Source organism: Stigmatopora argus, chromosome 14 (assembly GCF_051989625.1).
Source record: "Stigmatopora argus isolate UIUO_Sarg chromosome 14, RoL_Sarg_1.0, whole genome shotgun sequence".
Lineage (NCBI taxonomy): Eukaryota > Metazoa > Chordata > Actinopteri > Syngnathiformes > Syngnathidae > Stigmatopora > Stigmatopora argus.
In genome coordinates, this window is record NC_135400.1 from 11,602,491 (window position 1) to 11,621,255 (window position 18,765).

The window sequence follows — 18,765 nt, forward strand, 5'->3', positions numbered from 1 at the left end:
TTTGTTTCAGTAGTGTTAATACGAGTTTTTATTTTTGAATATCCTCATTACTTTGGATTTTTTTGTTGCTTGACACATTCAATTTCATTGACAGTTATATATATCAAATCCATTTAAACTTGACCCATCATTTGACCACTGTCAACATTTCCATTTAAAAGAGTTTGGACACCTACCACCGTCAATGGCAGCCAAAGAGTCAATACTTAAAATAAATTTTATACCCCAAATCCTTTTTTTCTCAACCTCAAACCAATTGGAAGCCAAGTTTGTTAGCATTCTCTGCGAGACACTTTTCGCATGAAATCCTGGATAATTTGTCACCCAAAAACTGCTATCTGTCACGTGACCCCATTTCAAGTACCTGCATGGTGGCATTCTTCCTCCACACGTCGTCACCGTATTAAAAAGTTGAAGGACTCCATGGCTAAGTGTGCGCAATCCTTTTCGATTTTCCAAGCGTTTGCTTCCAATGTCCAAAGAGTAAAAAGTGTGGGTGAGCACAGAGCAGGGGTAAGAAGAAGAGTGAATGTTCTTCAATCTTCCTGAAATTGGCAGTTTGGATTTTAAAAAAAAACTGGTCCTTCCTCTGGTTCTTCTTTGGAAAACATGCTTCAAATATTCTCATTTACCGCCACTGACGGCCATAGACGTCCAATCTGTCTCGAATGGAGGGGCGGGGTCCTGGCGAGCTTCAAGGGATTGGACGCCTTTTGCCGTAAGTGAAAGCGGGCCTAACCCAGATTATATCAAGTCTAGTCCAGAGTTAAAATTGAGTCCAATCTAGTTTCCATTTGGTCCAGCGCCGTCTTCATCTGGTCCCGGTCTAATTCGGTTTCCCCCTGTTCCGGCCAGTCCGAATGGAGTCAGCGTTCGTGTGTGGCGGGCAGGTAAGTGGGCGTGGTCGGGCGTTGGCTTCTGAGGCTGTGGCGGGGAATGAACCTCTTTAGCATCTTTACCTTAGCTTATTTTTTTTACACCAGTCCAATAGTGTCTGTGGCGTGGTTCTGGGCAGGCGGGTCGGCGGGCAGTGCAGATGCGCTCGGATCTTGGTCCCGTCCCGTCCCGTCCCCACGTCGGAGGAAGACCCCGGTGGTCCCGAGGACGGAGGGAGGCAGGAACCAGAATGGAAGACGTTTGGGTGTTGTTGTTCCCTCCTTTACTCCGACGTGAGGAGAAGATAGGAAGTCGGCGGGACATGCACCGGGGACTCGGTCGGGTCGGCTCGGCTCGTTTCGGGTATTATCCTCCACCAGATCTGAAACATCAATGGATAGTTTATTATGGGCATCGATTTTCAAGAAACTGTATGACGCACTGTATGCTCGTTTCATTTTTGGGTCTGAAATCCAAAACGTCATCAAATTAAACATTCCACTTGTTTCTTCTATTCATATTCAAATATGACTCCTACCTTCCTCGCCGAATATTTCTGCATCCGCAAAAGGTTTGGTGAGCAGGAAAGAAAACAAATGCATGAACGGCAAGTGAGGTAAAGGCACGCGGACACCAAAGAGGCGGGCAGGGAGCGGCCCTCGAGGCTGGCGAACCTTGGCCTTGGGATGGACGGTGCACGCTAACATGCCAAGCTTGCAAGAACTCACCTCTGACCCTAAAAGGATTCCCTCAATTGCCTGTGGGATTCTTTTAAAGGGAGGCGCTCCTTTTGGGCCAGAGTGTCCACGTGCGGGCGGGCAGGGACGAGAAGCGAGAAGCATGCACGAGGAGGGGAGAGTGTCCGGGACGGACAAAGGCATGCCAGGGCTCTTACTTAAATCCCCATCCTGTCCCCCCAAGGACTATAGCTGCCAGGAGAATAGCTCCTGCGATGGAGCCTATTATGATATTGGTGCCGCTGGGACCTGTGCACAGAGAGGAGGAGGAGGAGAAGGAGGGTTGGCAGGAGGCAACAATATACTTTCAAAAAGAGTAAGTCAACATACAATGTGTCGTTAAACACTGGCAATAACTTTCCGCTAGCGCCCCGACAAAAAAAGTCAAAGACGAGATGGCGAGGAACGGCTCACCTTTCTTCTCCGGCCCCGTGGCCACGGTGGGCTCCGGAATGGGGTCGAAGACGCTGCAGTCCTTGCCGGTGTAGTCCCGGTGGCAGATGCACTTCACCTCGTTGCTGCACGTCTGCCAAACCACCAGATCACCAGATGGCCAGATCTTCACGCGTCCGGAGCCAACGCGCCCGCCGCGCCGCCGGTTTTACCCCGTGGTCGGAGCAGACGCGTCCCGAGTCGGAGCCGGCGCAGCTGCTGAGGTTGAAGGCCGCCACCGGGAGGCAGCGTCGCTCCGAGCACATCATGTTGGGCCCGCAGGGGGTGCCGTCCTCCACGTAGCCCAGGTCGGAGCCGTCCTCCAGCAGAGCGTGGCCGCCCCTGAAAAAAAGAAGCAGCGGGGAATTTGTTTTCCGAACCCCCGCGCTCATCCGGGTTGGTCTCGTCGTAACCCCTCCAGCCCGACTGACCGACAGTCCAAGTACTTGTTCTGGTGGTAGAGGGTGAAGCTGGTCACCTCACCTTGAAGGTCACCAAACTTGGGCTTGGCGCTGATATTGGCGCAGAACAGGAAGCCACATAGGACGTCCCTGAGAAGGAAAATTGTGGAAGACTTTAATGGCAAAAAAGGAGACGCTCGCTCTTGATCTCTATGTATGTCATGTTTTTTTCTTTGTCTCCGTCCCCCTGAAGCCGATTTTTGTCCACTGCTTTCTCCAAATAAATAAATAAAAAGTACTCTAAACTCCCATGTGGCACATTAAAACTGGTCGATAAGGACACTCAGGTTTCCAATCTCTGTGTGTAAGCAGCTGAATGGAGAATAGGTTGTAATGAAAAGTCACTCACGGCTTGTTGCACTGAAGCCAGCCTTGGCCGCCGGGGCCTCGACCGCAGTTGCCTTTGTCGGTCCCCTCGGCGTTGAGCTTCTCGTAACAAAACCGGTCTGCAGAATCTTGAGCGACAAAATGACAACCACGGCAAAAATCACGCAGCGTTAACTGGGTTGACGGTCGAGTGGGACACTTACTGAAACCCCAGAGTCCTCGACACTGCCCATCTCGAGTTCGACATCGCCCGCCGTAACAGCGACCCTAAATGGACCGGATTAAACGTAGGTTAAAACAACCCGAAAACAAAAACACAATAAAATGGGTGAAATTCATTTGCAAAACAGCAGCACTTACTTGATGACTTTCACAAGTGTAACCGTCCAGTTTGTGGACATTGTGAGGACACTGCAGGAGGGACACAAACTTCATTCAAACAAGTGGATTTATTGCTCGAGTCTTAGAATTCATTGAAACACAATTGTGTTGAGTGCTTGGAAAGAACACAACAGGCAGTTCTCTAATTGTCCAAATAACAGCCCACTTAAAATGAAAATTTGCCCACACAAGAAGCTTGCTTCAGCTTACATTCTGATGCACTTCAGTATTTTTCCTTACATGAACTTACTACATAAAAAAAATCCAATGTAATAAATTGAGCAAATGGTTGTAATTTTGACTTCATTACTGTCACTGGACATTTTGTCTTTGTTCGACAATTTTTCTTTCACTAGTGTAAATATAAATATTCCAATATCCTTATACGTCTGGATAATTTTATTGTTTGTAGCCCTTAACTCATTCCCTGCCACTGACGTTATGAATATCAAATCCATTTCAAGTTTGATGGTTGGCATGGCGCAACCACTACCGTTGATCATTAGCATACAAAAAATCCAAACATAACCCAATTTAAAAACGGTTTGTTTTTAATCAAATATTTAATCGAATGAATTACTGCCACGCGACGCTCAGCGGGTGTACCTGGCTAGAGTCCCCGGTGCAAGTTTCGGGGATGTCACAGTCATTGACGGCCTCTCGGCACACCGCCCCTCTCAGCTCGTACTGGAGAGGGAAAGGCGCGTAAATGACGACGTGGCCAATGCCGTTGAATTCCAAAGTGTGAAAGCGCGACGCACCTTACAGCCGCTGCAGCACAGCCCGTTGCTGCACATGGCGTCGTGGGTGAGTGTGCATTTTTTACAGCAGGCTCCTCCGCTTCGGGCGCACTCCTGCACACAAAACGCAGCTTGGTCGATCCGCAGCGCACGAAAAAAATTTAAAATAAATAAAAGCCCTATTCACGAGATATGTACTCACCACCTGGGAGCCGCAATCGCACTCTTCGCCGGGCTCCACAAAGCCGTTGCCGCAATCTGGAGGGTCCAACAGCTGCGGGAAGTAAGAACATTTTCACCACTTCGTGGTTTGGATTTGCCAAATATATGTCAAAAGTTTATAGTGTTGGAACCATAACCCAACATGAAATAAGGTGGGGCGCCTAAGTCGTCTTTGGAGAGTATTTCTTGGGGACAGTGTGTATCTTTGGGAGTTAAATAATAGTACAGAGGGATTTAAAATAGGGGAAAAAGCCAAGTCACAATTGAAGAGTATTTTGCAGGCCACTAGAAGGCAGTGTCTACTTTTGGGAGTTTAATAATAGTGCATAGATGGTTTTGAAAGTCCCAAAAATATTAAATAGACGCTATAAAAACACTACCCCTAGATCATGGTTATTCACCTATTGCGGCAAGTCTTGGAACCTATTAACTGCGATAAACGAGGTATTACTGTACTACTTTTAGCAGCTCACTGTGTGGAGCAAAACGTTATCAGGAAAATGTCCATTTTGAGCAGCAAAACACCCTCATTTAGGAGTAATTTGAAGCTGGATTAAACCAAGATAATAAAGTCTAACATACTCTACAAGATGTCTAAAATATGAGAAGAATATTTGTGCGGGCAGAAAAAATAACCCTTGCTTAGCTAGGAAATTCAATCGTTCCAGAAGCGGTTTGGTAACATGGAGTTTTCGTTAGTAGAAAAATATCATAGAGTCACCTTACGTGTTAAGGTCCAACTCAAAGCATCGTGAGCTAGATTGCTGGATTGTGCCCTCTAACTCTCCCTCACCTTGTTGGGCTTGTTGAAGAGGCAGCTGCCGCCTCCCTGGAGCAAGAACTGGTGGTACTCGTCCACGCTGCAGCGAGAGAACTTTCTGGGCAGATAGTATCTACGTTACAAAGTACACAAAAGACATTAACGCCATTGGAGAAAAAAAACGTGCAAAGATAACACGGGCAGGGTGTTAATGGCGTGATTTCACAATGGAACCATCTGTAGTACAAATGCTACTCAGTGTGTATTGTGCCATCTGGCGTCGTGAGATAAAGTCTTCTATTGATTCACAACGTGAACTCCAACTCGTACGGGTTTTTGCTTTGTCAGTAAATCCATGATCCGTCTATGGGGTGTCGGAACTACGGCCCGCGGGACGACTGTGGCTCAGTTTGTAATTGGCTTGCGCAAGAATTGCATTCTGTGGCACTTTTAACTTTTACTGTTAGCTGAAGCATTTTCTAAATAGTAGTCATTCATTTTAAAAGCCTCCATCTTTTTTTAACTGATTCTAATCTTCCGCTTAACAAACAAAAGTGCAAGTCAACATTTCGGAAAGCAGCCTATAGACCAAAATTTGGACAGCCCTGATCTATCTCCCTATTTTACTTACCCAGTCTCTTCCATAATACAGCCCAGCCAGGTGTCGGGACACCTGCAATCTCCTGCGGTAGGGGAAAAAAAACATGAGTTCAGCTTCATGTTTCATTTAGAAGAAATGGACAAGCGGCACATTTTACCTGCAGAGTCACGCACATGGTTCCACTTCATCCCAATGTTCTGGCCCAGGCTCTGGCACAAGGTGATGGCCATGGCGCCGACATTTCCAAACTAAAATCCGTCAAACAACAGCCTTTTTTTAAAATTCCGATTCGTGGCCACCGTCGACGGCCGTGGATGCCGAACCTCGTTGATGCCACCTCCCCTGGAAGCGGAACACACTCCTCCCGTGAAGGCCGTGCCGCTGCGAGCGCTCTGAAAGGTGCGCCCCCTGTAGGGAAGGGCGGTTAGGCGACGACAGGCACGCGCCAAGTCGGTGGACTCACGAGAAAAGTTGGACGGCGTCGCTGCGCTCGCGGATGTTGTCCCGCCGGTACTTCATGAAGTTCTGCAGCGTGTTCAGGGGGTCCTCCACCACCGGCACCATGTTCTTTGAGGTCCAGGTCTCCATGGCGACCAGCACGATCCTCGTGTTCAGCTGCTCTTTGTAGATCTGCGACGAGTGACGAGTGACGCGTGACGCGTGACGCCAATGGCTAACAGAGGCGAACGAAGGACCTACCGCGTCTGCCATGTTGACCACTGCTTTGGCAAAGTTTTTCGTTTGGCTGCCGGAGCGCCGCAGCTGTACAATCTGTCAGGGCACAAAACATGCGCATTTTTTAATCCAGCCTTCAATAAAATTAATGTCTAAAACTAAATGCTGCTCACGACTTAAAAATATACATAAACATCATTATTTAACAATTCCATGCAAAAACAATGACATTCAACCCATTAGCTGCCTGCGTTTTCTTCTCAGTCAAATTAGGTGTACAGTAATCTCTCGAATATCGTGGCTTCACTACATGGCAGATTTTTTTTCTGGGGAAAAATAATAATACATTATTTATTTTCTTTTTGAAGTTCATAAAAATGTGGGAAAAAAGTAGTTATATTATCCTACTTCACAGTTTTTCGTTTATCACGGCCGTGTCTGGTCTACATTAACCACGATATTTGAGGGATTACTGTATTATATATATATATATATATACTTTTTTCTGATTATTTAGCCTTAAATATGCCTCATTATTATTATGGATTTCTCTATGTTCTCTCACACTAGCAGTTTTACTGCCGTTAACTCCAACGTCTTAAATTGAACCGCTTACCATGTCATTATCGTTGACCACCATCAACTCGATATATTTGGTCTCGGCCTGCACGGAGGGTCTGCGAGCGGACCTCTTGGATCGCTTGGGCGCGTCCGACGTGTCCCGCGGCGGCGTCTCCATTCGATCGTCGCCAACGTCTCTGCCGTCCCACTCGCTGTCCTCTGTGCAGCCTTGCCACAGGCACGTAAACATTGCAGGCCATCATTAAAGTTGTTATGAAAGTCATTATCGCATTGTTCGTATTTTTCATAAAATGTCTGGGTGGCAATCTGAGTGTTTCTTTTTTTAATACAGTGGGGAGATGAGGAAGGATAAGTGTGTAATAGATTTTTTTGGTTTTTGGATACTAGCATGTTAAATGATTTTGCCTACCTGCGCTAGAGGGAGAGAGTTTAAAATCTGGCATCCTGCGGATCAGGTGGGGGCCCTTTTCCTGCAACACAGAGTAACCCAAAATATATTTGACAGCTACTTTCAATAAAATATAACAAAGCTAATAGATATTAAAAATCTTTAAATGATTTCAATAAAATGAGTGAAGTCAAAAATGACACCATTAAGCAAAACTATGCGGTAAATAGAACTAGAAACTAATACACATGGTGAAATATTTGTAAACAGAGCATATCTTGAATAGGTATTGGTAGGACTCACTTTGATTTTTAATAAATTGATTTTTCACTCACTGGTTAAAATATACTAGTCTAAAATGATAGACATCGGATCGGAATAAGCGACTTTGAAAATCAGATGGGAAGTTGAAAATATCCCGAAATAAAATGGCGGCCGCCACATCCGACGAGCACTTCCTTTGATTTCCATTCACTAGTACACACCAGAAACATGAAAAATGAAATGAACTTTTATTTACCTGGTTGCTTTCATTGTGAACAGGCTCAATCTGGTAGGAATAGACGCCATCTGAGAACATCCCACTTGGAAGAAAGAAAAAAAGTCTGATGAATAATGGAATAAAAATGGATCAAAGGTCAAAATGGGGGGAGGGTTGCAGTAGGGGGCTCACCATAAGCCAAGGCAGGTGGAGAGTGCTGCCCAGGAATCTGGCACACCTCTTAACCTTCCTTGGTAGTAGCAGTGCTCTCCTCCCTGCAAACAGATGCCACTATGTGAAGGAATTGGAAAAAAAGAAAAAAACTAACACTGCTATATTTCACTACTTAATGCCATATGTCACCTGCGGGGTAAAAAAAGAAGAGAGGTGCGGGGGGGGGGGGGACATCCCACCTTCGTTTGTGACCTACTTGTGTCCCCGTGCTTGTCTCAGAATAACAAGTGAGGTGGAAGCCAGGCCTTCCTGAAAGGAGCTCTTCAATAAATCAAACGGGGAAATCTTCTTGCACTCTTCACCCATTGCAAAATGCTTTTTGAACACGTGTCATAACATGATCTTAAAGTCAAATTCTAGTCATGATTCGTGGTGGAATAAATGTAAACAGGGCACAGGTGGAATGGAGTGCCCGACGACAGGGGGCCTAATTATCATAATCATCACTGGCGGGCCCCTACAATTGACCAGCTGAACAAGGGGGCCTGGCAAGTGATATTTTTTAATACTGAACCACATCATTTTACGTGTTTTATACTCTGCCCTGAGCAGGCCTCCGAGAGGCTGGGGTCCAGGTGCACCCCAAAAACCCCTTAGCTCCGCCCCTGGTAATGATATTGACAAAATCTGGTGGTTCATGTGGGACAAAGAGTATTCACTTCAGAACTAACAGTTGGCCAAATGCATCACACCTGCCTCCCACATCCCGCCGCGTCAGGTCACGTGACGTTTCCATCAAGCGGTGACACAATCTGGCCTCCACTATCCCGCCTTCCCTCCCTCCGTCAACGGGAGAGCTTTAGCTCCCATTTTGCCTCTCCTCCCCCCTCGCCTTCCTCTCCCTCGGCTGCCAAGGACTTAATGACGCCGCTGAGCTAACCGGTCGCCATGGAGACAGACTCGCCATTGGTCAGGGGGCGGAGGCAGATCGGCCGGGAAGCCAAACGTTGGCGTCCTTTCCAGCTAACGCTCAAAATCCGCATTTTGACGTTTTTTTGCCGATGATGCCCTCGCGCTTGTGCCTTTTTTTTTGGCGTATGAGTGCATCCAAAAATAAAAAAAGGCTATTTCTGAAGCGGTTTCCAAAAATAGGACAGATCACGGCAATTAAAAGCAGCAGAAATACATCAAAATATCCTGAAGGCCGACTCGCAACTTGGCGTAGCTTAAAATAGATCGAGTGGCTGTTTCGCTAGATACACCTGCACACATCGGAGTAGCAGTAAATGATCTTTTCGGAATGAAAAGCTACTTCTGGGATACTGATGAATACGCTTCTGAAATGATGGTCACATCAGGACTGTTCTCAGACTTTTATTTCAGTCTTAGCACTGCAAAATTGTATCTTGCATTTTGATACTTGCACTAAAACGCCATAGCTAAGCACTTTTGTCACTTTTTTTAACCTCGCTTCATTTTTATTGTATATGAATCTTTTCATGACTACTTATTTATGTGCGCAATTTATGGTGAAGCTTTAAATCTTGTATTTGTATAATGACAATAAAAGGCATTGAATTCTCTAGTCATTCAAAAGACAGATTAATTTAATTTTTTATCACATCTATCAATTGAAATATGTGCATGTTATTGGCGTTACTTCCATTCCCATTCGGGTCTACTTTCAAATCCCATCCTCAAGTCTATTATTGACAATACAACTTTTCACTTTTCACACATTACTCTGGTCAAAAATATTTGACTTGCTGACTTTCATGTTATTCTTTCACTTTCATCATACTAAACTAAAATATGAGAAAATGCCATGAGGCACTTTTGCCTTTCAAAAAACAAGCCTTTGTTCAAACAAACACAACTTGGCACTATTTTGTATCATTAATGGAATATTATTGCCACCACTCTACCACCTGTGGTACTGCAGTTAGCAGCTAATATTTGGAATATTGGATTGGATTGGATAACTTTATTCATCCCGTATTCGGGAAATTTCATGAACAAAACTTTACATTAGATTTTTCTTTAGCGCTATGCTAACGACCGGTCATCTTTGAAAAGCACTCTTCAACAAAAACTTTGAGAACAAAACTAAAAGTGAACATTTCTGAGGTGAGAGTAAAGTCCTTCCACAAAATACACAGATTTTGCCCAGAAGGCTTAATGTCTCATTTTGATAGGCCTGGTGATTCTTAACATTCACGATGCTTACCGTTGACTGCAGAGTTCGGCCCTCCGGCGTAAAATGGCGCTCCACGTAGTCTGAAGACAGCAGGTGGCTGCAAAGAAAACGCACGTGAGGAGCGTCTATTTGCGCGTCTGTACATCGGCGCTAATGTGGCAATTCCAAGAACCGACCTGTCCGAGCGGGCGGCACTTACTGATTTAGCTCCAGGTCCAGTGTGAAGGCACGTCCGAAGGCTTCCACCCAGAAAGTGCTCTGCGCCAGGTGGACAGCCTACAAAAAGTACATTCCCAAAATCGACACAACATCAACAGCGGTTTGGAAGCCCCCGATACGTTGGACCTTGCGTCACTCTGACGAAAAGTCGCGGATCACGCGGACGCTATTCATAATTTATGAGGACATACTTCGACACGGCACTGAATAAATGAAGCCCCCGGGAGCTCCCGGGGGGCGGGCGTCCCGGATTGATGCCATACGACGGCAAACAAAGGCCCGACCGACACGCTAAAAACCGAAAGAGGAGGCCGGAGGGGTTCTCTCTCTCTCTCTCTCACTAAGTGGGTCAAAAAGCACAGGCGAACGCCGCTCCGCCGCAAACGACATGTTCCCAACGAGAGGAACACTGACTCTCCACGCCGTCCCGCCCACGCGTGTCAAAAAAAGACGTGGAAGCCAAATTGCTCTACATTAGCTGGGCCAAATTAAAGACACGCTGCTTATTGGACATTTGCTCTCCACCTCGTTGAATTTAGTCAGCATATCATGTAAGCTTTTTCAAACAAGAACATTTAGCTTCTTTTCCACTAAATACATATGTGAATTTGGACATCATTTTGAGGCCCGTGACTCCCACGCAACAGAAATTGGAATAAGTGCTTCACTAAAGACACAGCACGGCCACGTAAACAAGAGAAACCGTAGCAACGCCTCCATCCTGGATTTAAACTCACCGAGGTGGCTTGCGTGTAACTTGTTTTCACCCGGGTGTCCAGGTGCTGGTGAGCCATTTCCCACCCCGACTCAGTCCACTGCACCAAACGCTTGGGATAGACCACTTGGGCTGTGGGGTCGCCGCCCTCTGTCGTCCAATCCCGAGTGGCTTCGTTCCGGCCCGGGCTCTCGGTTACACCTGCACGGTAAAAAACACATGCATGACTTGAAGTGCTGAACCAACCAAAACTCTCCTAAAAATTGACAATTTTTTGTGTGATTGTTTTAATCCAATTCGATTTAGGAGGCTCAAACAATATCTGCCAGCCCTCACAGTCAAATTAGATTGGACGTCGATCACCATCAACAACGATCAATGAGTTCACTCATTCATTTTCTGTGGCGCTTATCCTCACAAGGTTGATGAGGGGGTGGAGTCTATGCCAGCCAACTAGCAAGCGAATTGGTGGCCAGCCAATCGCGAGGCACAATCAGACAAACAAATCTAATCACTCATAGCCAGGGGCAATTTAGAGTGTTCAAGCAGCCTCCCGTGCATGTTTTTGGGACATGGAAGTAAAGCGGAGTACCCTGAGAAAACCCACACAAGACCGGGGAGAACACGCAATCTGAGATCGAACCCTTGATCCAAGAACTGTGAGGCTGATGCACTAACTACTTAAAAAAATAAGTCATCCATGGGTTAATACTTTTAAAAAACGGATCTTTTTTTCTTCATTTGATCGCTGCCAGCCCTCCCAGTGGATTGGACACCTATCACAGTCGATGAGAGCTAATGAGTACATACTTAAAAACAAATCAACCCATTTTACAAACCAAATCTTTTACACCTGATACGGACCTCCATGAAACGATCACCTGATCAAATCGGGACATCGCAAAAATAAACTCCAGCGTGGCACAATTCGAGCCTTTTTGGCCACCTGGACACCCGCCCACTTGCTCATAACACAAGTACCCGTTTAGCGCAAAACAAACACTTCAAGCAAGCCTTCAAAACACACTGCGGTCATTTTAGCCAAGTTGTGGCTGTGCCTCCCCACTGGCTTCAAAACAAGGAGTTGCTCGCACACGGCGGGGGCTGCAGTGGAAATGTGTCTATGCAGCAAAGACCGGCGAGAGCAGGCCACGGAAACGAAGCGGTTCCGCGTGCGGGTGCGCACATGCCGACCGCCCTCCCATCGTCGTGTCTTCTTACCTGACACGGCCAGCCGTTGGCCCACTGCAGCAAAAAGCAAGAAGAAGCACCGCGCCGCCAGCATGGTCGTCACACATTCCCGCATGCGGCTCCGCAAAAACGTCAGCTATGCGAAGAGAAGAGGGGAAAAATGGTTTCAACGATAATTATTCAAAAATGAAATTTAAAAGATAAAAAAGGTGCTAAGCGGGCGCTATGGTGCGTCTGGCGCCATCATCTCCCCTCCTCTCCCTCGTAGGCGAGTACAATCACATGCAAAGATGACATTGAAGCATCCTTTTTTTCACATCTTTTGGGCAAGGTGGAGCGGGACGGAGGGGACGATCAGCGGGGAAGAGGCGCGGGGACCTCGCTGCGACGCCGATACATCGCTCCGCGCCGTGCGTGCGCGGGTGAGTGCGTACGTGCGTGCGGTATGCGGAAGAAGGGGGCTGCGGTGTGCCGCCGGGGCACGTGGGAAAGCCAAGGGATCCGCCCACTGGCAAAAATTTGCCCATTTGATACATTCCCCCCCAAATTAAAAACATTATTATTATCATTATTATGAATCAAAATAAAGTCTGCATCCCCATTTACAACTTGATTGGGATTCATATCAAAATTGCCACTAAAAGAGCCCTCTTTGGTTTTTAGACAGACATACTGTTATGCAATTTGTACAACATTTCAACAATTAAATACTACATACAAATGCACCAAATCGTCTACCACTGACTCGTAGTGAAAAGTACAATCTAAAAACTATAGAGGCACAGTACCCTCTGCTGTGCAAAGAGTTGAATCACACTTCAAAAAACAAATGCTGGTGTCCCCCGCCTCTGGCCCGAAGTCAGCTGGGATAGGCTCCAGCACCCCCAGCGGCCCCAGTGAGGATAAAGCAGCTCAGAAAATGAGTGACTTAATTTTCAACACTGCTTATCCTGGCCAGGTTAGCAGGGTGCTGGCGCCTGTCCCAGCGGACTTCTGGTAAAAGGCTAACTACACCCTAGACTGGTCGACTGTCGTATGGCGTAGTAAAAAAATAAGTCATATTTCTATCTGCACTATGTTTTCCCAGTTCAATTCAATGCAATTACTTCCATTGGCCTCCTCTTGGGGAACCATGGCGTCGCCTGCCAATTAAGCAATTAAAAAACTATAAAACAGGGCGTGGATACACACGCTGATTCCATTGAGGACAAAAAAAGCTACAGTTAAAGAAAATGGACGCTCAACTTGTCGATGGAAGTCCACCGGAGAAGGAGAAGAAGCAATTAAAATGCCCCCACGACGCTTGCGGCGCTACTTTTTCCAAGCAAAGTAGGCTAAAGGACCACGAAGCGATCCACAGCGGAGATGTAAGCGGACATTTTTTGAAACGCGTGGAACGAGGTCAAGTTTTGACATTAATAATTGGAGTTTACTCACTTACAGAGTCCGTGGCTGTGCACTTTTCTTGGCTGCGGTCGTCGATTCGCCCGGAAGTCGCGTCTCATTCGCCACGGGAGGCAACATGATGCCGTTAAAGCATTCCAGTGAGTCGCACGCCTTCCTAAACTTTGTTTGAAAACTTTGTTTCAAGCCTAATTTACTTCCGGGTCGAGTCCCATTTGGCTGAAATGGCGTTTGGGGGTTGAGGTAAACACGTGTGGTTTGATTACAAACAATTCTGCGGAGGGATATTAAATCAGAACAGGTGCAAATCACAAACAATTCTGCGGAGGGATATCAAATCAGAACAGGTTCAAATCGACGAGAGAACTCAATTGCTCGAGAGGCAAAAAAGTAAACCCCCAAATTTCTATGTAAAAATTGAGGTGAAAACACCCAGTAGCACCTCCGCTTAATATAATTTCCCCTACTTTTTAGATGCAATTTTGCCAATTGCACCAAGCGTTTTTTCCTGGCAATCAAGCTAAAGAAACACATGTGCTACTCGCACGGCGAGAAAGAGTACTTCAAGGTAAGCGCCTCTAGGGGGAACCAAAACCCACCAATTCCAATCTCCTAAGCAAACCACAGTCACCTCCCTCCTCCTCCAAATCCACTTTCTTGGCCTTTAGTGCACTCAGGCGGCCTGCACGTCGACCTTTAAGAAGAGATTCCTCTTCAAGCAGCATCTTCAAGAACACGGCTTGGTCTCCAAGTTCAAGTAAGTTAAGATGAAAGTCCTCATGTCAATGAAGTCCACTTGGCGTCTGTCCTCCCAAAGGTGCTCCAAGGCTCAATGCGGCGCCGAGTTCAACTCTCGCCCGGCCCGTAAAGCCCACGAGAAGACGCACGCAGGTCAACTACCTCGAAGAAGCCTCGTACGTGGAACCAAGAAAAAATTGACATGGCTTCTCCTTAAAGGTTATCGCTGTCCGAATGTAAAGTGCCTGGTGGTTGCTTCCACTTGGAGCGTCCTTCAGAAGCACATGGTCAAACACCCATGTAGGTCATTTTAAAAATAAAATGAATTTTGAAAAAATAAATAAATAAAATGCATTCTTCCCCACTTTTGTTCAAGCAATATTTCCATGCAAAGTGTGCAAAAAGCTGTTGAAGACGGCCAGCGCGCTGCGACGTCACAAGCGGAGCCACTCGTCGCACAAACCGGCGTTGGCGTGCCCCCGCGAGGACTGCCAGGCGTATTTTTCCACTACGTTCAACTTGGAGCACCACATTCGTAAGATGCACCTGGAGCTTTTCAAGTACAAGTGCTCCTTTCCAGGCTGTCCGCGCACCTTTGCCATGCGGGTATGAATCACCAATCTTACACCTTCATACCAAAAAAAAAAATCTCAAAGGCCCAAATTTTCATTGCTTTAAGGGACTGTGTAATACAAATATAAGCAATTCTATCTTTTCGAATTTAAATGTATTTTAGATTTTTGTTTAAAATTATATAGACTAGGTCAAATTTGGATTGGACATCTAGTGCCATGTAAGGGTTAGTGGACGTCAGTAGAAGGATGTCACACAAATGGACGTGTATCATTGTCAATGGCACTGAAAGACTTAAACCTTTAACTGGTATACTATTGAAAGCATTGTTGATTGCTTATTTTGCTGGAATATTGGAAATATCCTGTGCAGGTTCTGAACTAAAATTCCATTCTTTAGGAAAGCATGGTGCGGCATATGCTTCGACATGACCCAAATGTCGTCAAACAGAAAGTAAGAAATGACCCCGCTTACTAAAAATAATGTATTTCAATTTTTTCAATACTTGCAATTTTTCCCTTCTGCACAGAAACGCCCTCGCGTGAAGAAGATCTGGCTAAAACGGCTGGATGGCCGTTGTCTCCCCCTGGTGGAGGATAATCTCATCCGGCTGTTTGCGCTGCGCATGCGCATATCCCACCGCGCCAAAGTGGAGGTCAACCTGGCGGGCCTGTTCAACGAGCGCAAGATCCGGCACGACGTGGACCCGGAGGTCAACCTGGCGGGCCTTTTCAACGAGCGCAAGATCCGACACGACGTTGACCCGGAGGTCAACCTTCGCCGACTGTTCAGCATCAAGACCCGGTCGCTGCCTGTCAAGTGAGGCGGTTACCGTTAAAGTTAAAGAGTGCTTCAGTATTGCCATGTTAATTGGGTTGTTTTTTGGTTAATGTAGCTGGTGTACATTGATATTTTAATTTGTGGTTAATGAAGATTATAGTTTAATTAAGATGGTGTATTTTTATTTGGAATGTACAGTATACAAGAAAATAGTAGAGACCCAATAAATGAGTTGCATTTTTGCTTCAAATGTGCCTGATTTGATTTTTTGGGGGGGGGTTGTTTATTTTTTAGATTGAAATTGAACCTTGTACTCTTATCAATTGACTAAATTGGTTGTAGCCTGTAATTGACCAAGTACTGAATGACAAAGCCTAGCACTGCGGGGGTGGCTGACATTTTTCACAATGTCAATTCAGAGCTGTGAACAACTGATGTATTTTGGAATGCATCGAGTTGACAAGTACAACTGTTTCATGGCAGCACAAGAATGCGTCAAATTGATTCAAAGTCTTCTGAAATGATTACGCTGAGGTCTGTCTTGGTGTGGATGTGACGCAATCCCTTTATTGGACACTCATTGGCTGCCTCTAGATGTCAAACTCATTTGGATGACTCCAAATGGATTAACCCAACACTGTCAAGGACACTAAATGTTTTCAAAGGAATTAGATGCTAGTGTTGGGTAATGAGTCAAATTTTTAAAAATTAGAATTGGCGAATTCCCAGTGTTTTGGGGGCATTCTATTCATTTATATAGTTGTATTCATCCATAATTGCTGAAAAATTTAACAGGGTGTTAGGTAGGCTGTACTTGAGACAAGATTTGAGGTCCAAATATGTTATAGGGTTGAGTTATAAGCTTCAAAATATCCACTTGCTCTGTAAATAGAGGGTGTCTCCTAAAAATGTGACTTTTCTAAGTGGGCATTGGTAGACATGAGCAGGTGACAGTATTGCAAGACCTTGAGCAAAAAAAACTTGTTTTTAGTATTCATAGTGAATTCAGGATGAAATTCACTGTAACCCATCTTAGATGTTGCAGCGGTCAAAAAGGAGTCTCAGCAGAGTGTAATGCATTTAAACAATGAAAATTACATCGCTTCCTGGTCAAATAAATTGGACCTGTATCACCATCAATAGGCATTTCCAATATCAATTCCTCTCTTATTAACAAGCACAACCCAATGAATGAGTTAAGCTAACTGTATTTGAAAGGATGACCACCGTTCACAAAGGGGTTCAATTTTGTAAGCGCTTTAGCCGCATAACAGAAAATGAAAGTTGAATAAGTGGTGCATCCAGCGAAACGAGGGGAGAAAAAGGTTGGCCGCTTTTGACTCATCTATTCTGGGGACTAGCAGTGACGCTTTTACGATTAACCTACTTCAATGATTTTCCTACTTGTGCGTTAAATAAAGCAACGTTTGGCTGCTTTGGAACTCCGTGACCCGCACCCGCATCATCGCGTCTGCGGTGGGAGTAGAGGCCCGTAACAGTGCCCTCGCCAAAGCGACTAGTCGGGAATGAACAGCTCGTCGGATCGTTTTTTTGGTTTCCTTGCAAAAAAAGACAAGCAGCATTTAAGCTGGAGCCGGTTGCCATAGCAACAAAAGTATCAGGAGAGGCCTGTTGCCAGATTGATTTTAAGTGCACATCGGGAGGGAAACGGTGATTCGTAGCGACGCAATCACAAGTGGCTTCATTTCACCATGAAAATTCCCGCTTTGGGAGAACAAGGGAAAAACGTCATCCGGCTTACGTAGCAAACGCCTCCTAAAAATCAAAATGCATCGTCTTAACAAGAAATGTTTGGCTAATTTTTCTTAAATGTCAAAATCAACTCCCACTCTGAGAAACTTTTACATCAAGAATGTCCGTTTGTATTGAAGTTGACGTAAACTCTGTCCTTTCCCTGTCGGTCATTTTGTCTTTTTCGGTCACCCTCCGTCGTTAACCGTCAACGCGGCAGTCATACGTCAAAGCTGCTGTCGATGGTGTCCTCTAAATATCGCAGTTTTGACACACTTGGGTTGGAACGGTCACATTGCCGCTTCCTTTGTCTGCCTCCAAAATGAATCCATTTATTTGAGTGGCGTTGACTGTTAAGATTTGCCCTGTAAATTTCAGTCGCGGGCCGTCAGGGCCTTCAAGGCCTTCTCTGCTGGCCTAAGAAATATCTGAATCCTATATTATATTTTGTCCATCAATACTTATTATATAATTCCAAATTGTCTGTTAGCTTCCTTTCCCGCTGGTTGCACTGCTTCCAGATGTGTGTTTTCATATTGAAGCATTTAACCAATCACATTTCAGCCATTATTTGTTGCCAGGGTCAGAAATCTGCCTCAAAGCCTTCACAATGAGTTCTGCGGGCTCTGCTGCTTTAAACAAGCGTCGATAAGACTGTTGCTTTAACCAATCAGATTTCGAGTTGGCAACACCACAATGTATTGTCGCGGGCGTAGGGATATTGTGTACAGTTAAAAAGGATTTTTGGTGAGTAAAATATGGCTATATTCCTAAATAATATTTCAATTGTGGGCCAAGTTCTGATATCTGAAAAGCTCCAGTGTTTGTATTTAATCATTAAATGCTGCTAGGAAGTGGATTTTACCCAATTTTTGTGCATTGATTTATTGATTATTTTTTATGTGTCGCAGCTGTAGCTGCAGTCGAGGTTTTATAGCCATAAAATCGTTTTTGAGGGTTGGATTGATTCGTTGAAGACGCTACGAGAAAATGCATGGACTGCCACTGGTAAATTTTGCATGCTAAATATAAGGCCCAATAGTGGACTTAATGAGTATTGGGCTTCATACCAACTAACATAAATAATAGCAAAACTTTGTTCAGCAATGTTTGACCAGGCCACAATTCGATGAGTATGTATTAATTAGGTACTAGTAATAAGACATTTTGTAGATGTTGAAAAAAAAAATCTACCAAAAATGGTATCAATGCACCCCTACTAACAATAAAAATGGAATAATCCATTGCATATGCTCCCATCTATTAAATCTTGATAGTGTGTCGCCTAATTAAAAAATAAAATAAAGGTCATCCAGATGCCATCGCTATGTTACCAATTATAATAATCAATCAACCGTG

General features: G+C 45.2%; 2 protein-coding genes across 7 annotated transcripts; one reads left to right on the forward strand and one right to left on the reverse strand.

Annotated features, from left to right (window-relative positions):
- LOC144088587 (disintegrin and metalloproteinase domain-containing protein 11-like) lies at nt 1-13,872 on the reverse strand. Of its 6 annotated transcripts, none has more exons than XM_077619090.1 (27): nt 13,601-13,872; nt 12,190-12,295; nt 10,991-11,169; nt 10,234-10,310; nt 10,065-10,131; nt 7,856-7,938; nt 7,703-7,766; nt 7,204-7,264; nt 6,829-7,001; nt 6,237-6,308; nt 6,001-6,167; nt 5,861-5,945; nt 5,695-5,785; nt 5,568-5,619; nt 4,970-5,069; nt 4,157-4,228; nt 3,976-4,068; nt 3,821-3,901; nt 3,194-3,244; nt 3,037-3,100; nt 2,856-2,961; nt 2,477-2,596; nt 2,219-2,387; nt 2,028-2,139; nt 1,772-1,862; nt 1,415-1,432; nt 1-1,258 (listed from the first exon to the last, which is right to left on the reverse strand). In XM_077619090.1, exons 2-27 carry the CDS (start codon nt 12,272-12,274, stop codon nt 1,243-1,245), a joined length of 2,349 nt encoding a protein of 782 aa, XP_077475216.1. In that variant the 5' UTR covers nt 12,275-12,295; nt 13,601-13,872; the 3' UTR covers nt 1-1,242. The 6 variants fall into 6 exon arrangements, 3 of the variants coding, with proteins under 3 accessions (XP_077475216.1, XP_077475215.1, XP_077475217.1); XM_077619089.1 differs by having other exon boundaries at nt 13,597-13,872; XR_013304903.1 differs by lacking the exon at nt 13,601-13,872 and having other exon boundaries at nt 1,605-1,862; nt 12,190-12,622.
- LOC144088592 (P43 5S RNA-binding protein) lies at nt 13,118-15,904 on the forward strand. Its single transcript, XM_077619099.1, has 10 exons — nt 13,118-13,155; nt 13,247-13,526; nt 13,603-13,703; nt 14,038-14,131; nt 14,232-14,320; nt 14,381-14,454; nt 14,521-14,601; nt 14,678-14,907; nt 15,274-15,327; nt 15,404-15,904. Exons 2-10 carry the CDS (start codon nt 13,392-13,394, stop codon nt 15,695-15,697), a joined length of 1,152 nt encoding a protein of 383 aa, XP_077475225.1. The 5' UTR covers nt 13,118-13,155; nt 13,247-13,391; the 3' UTR covers nt 15,698-15,904.
- The last annotated feature ends 2,861 nt before the right edge of the window (nt 15,905-18,765 follow it).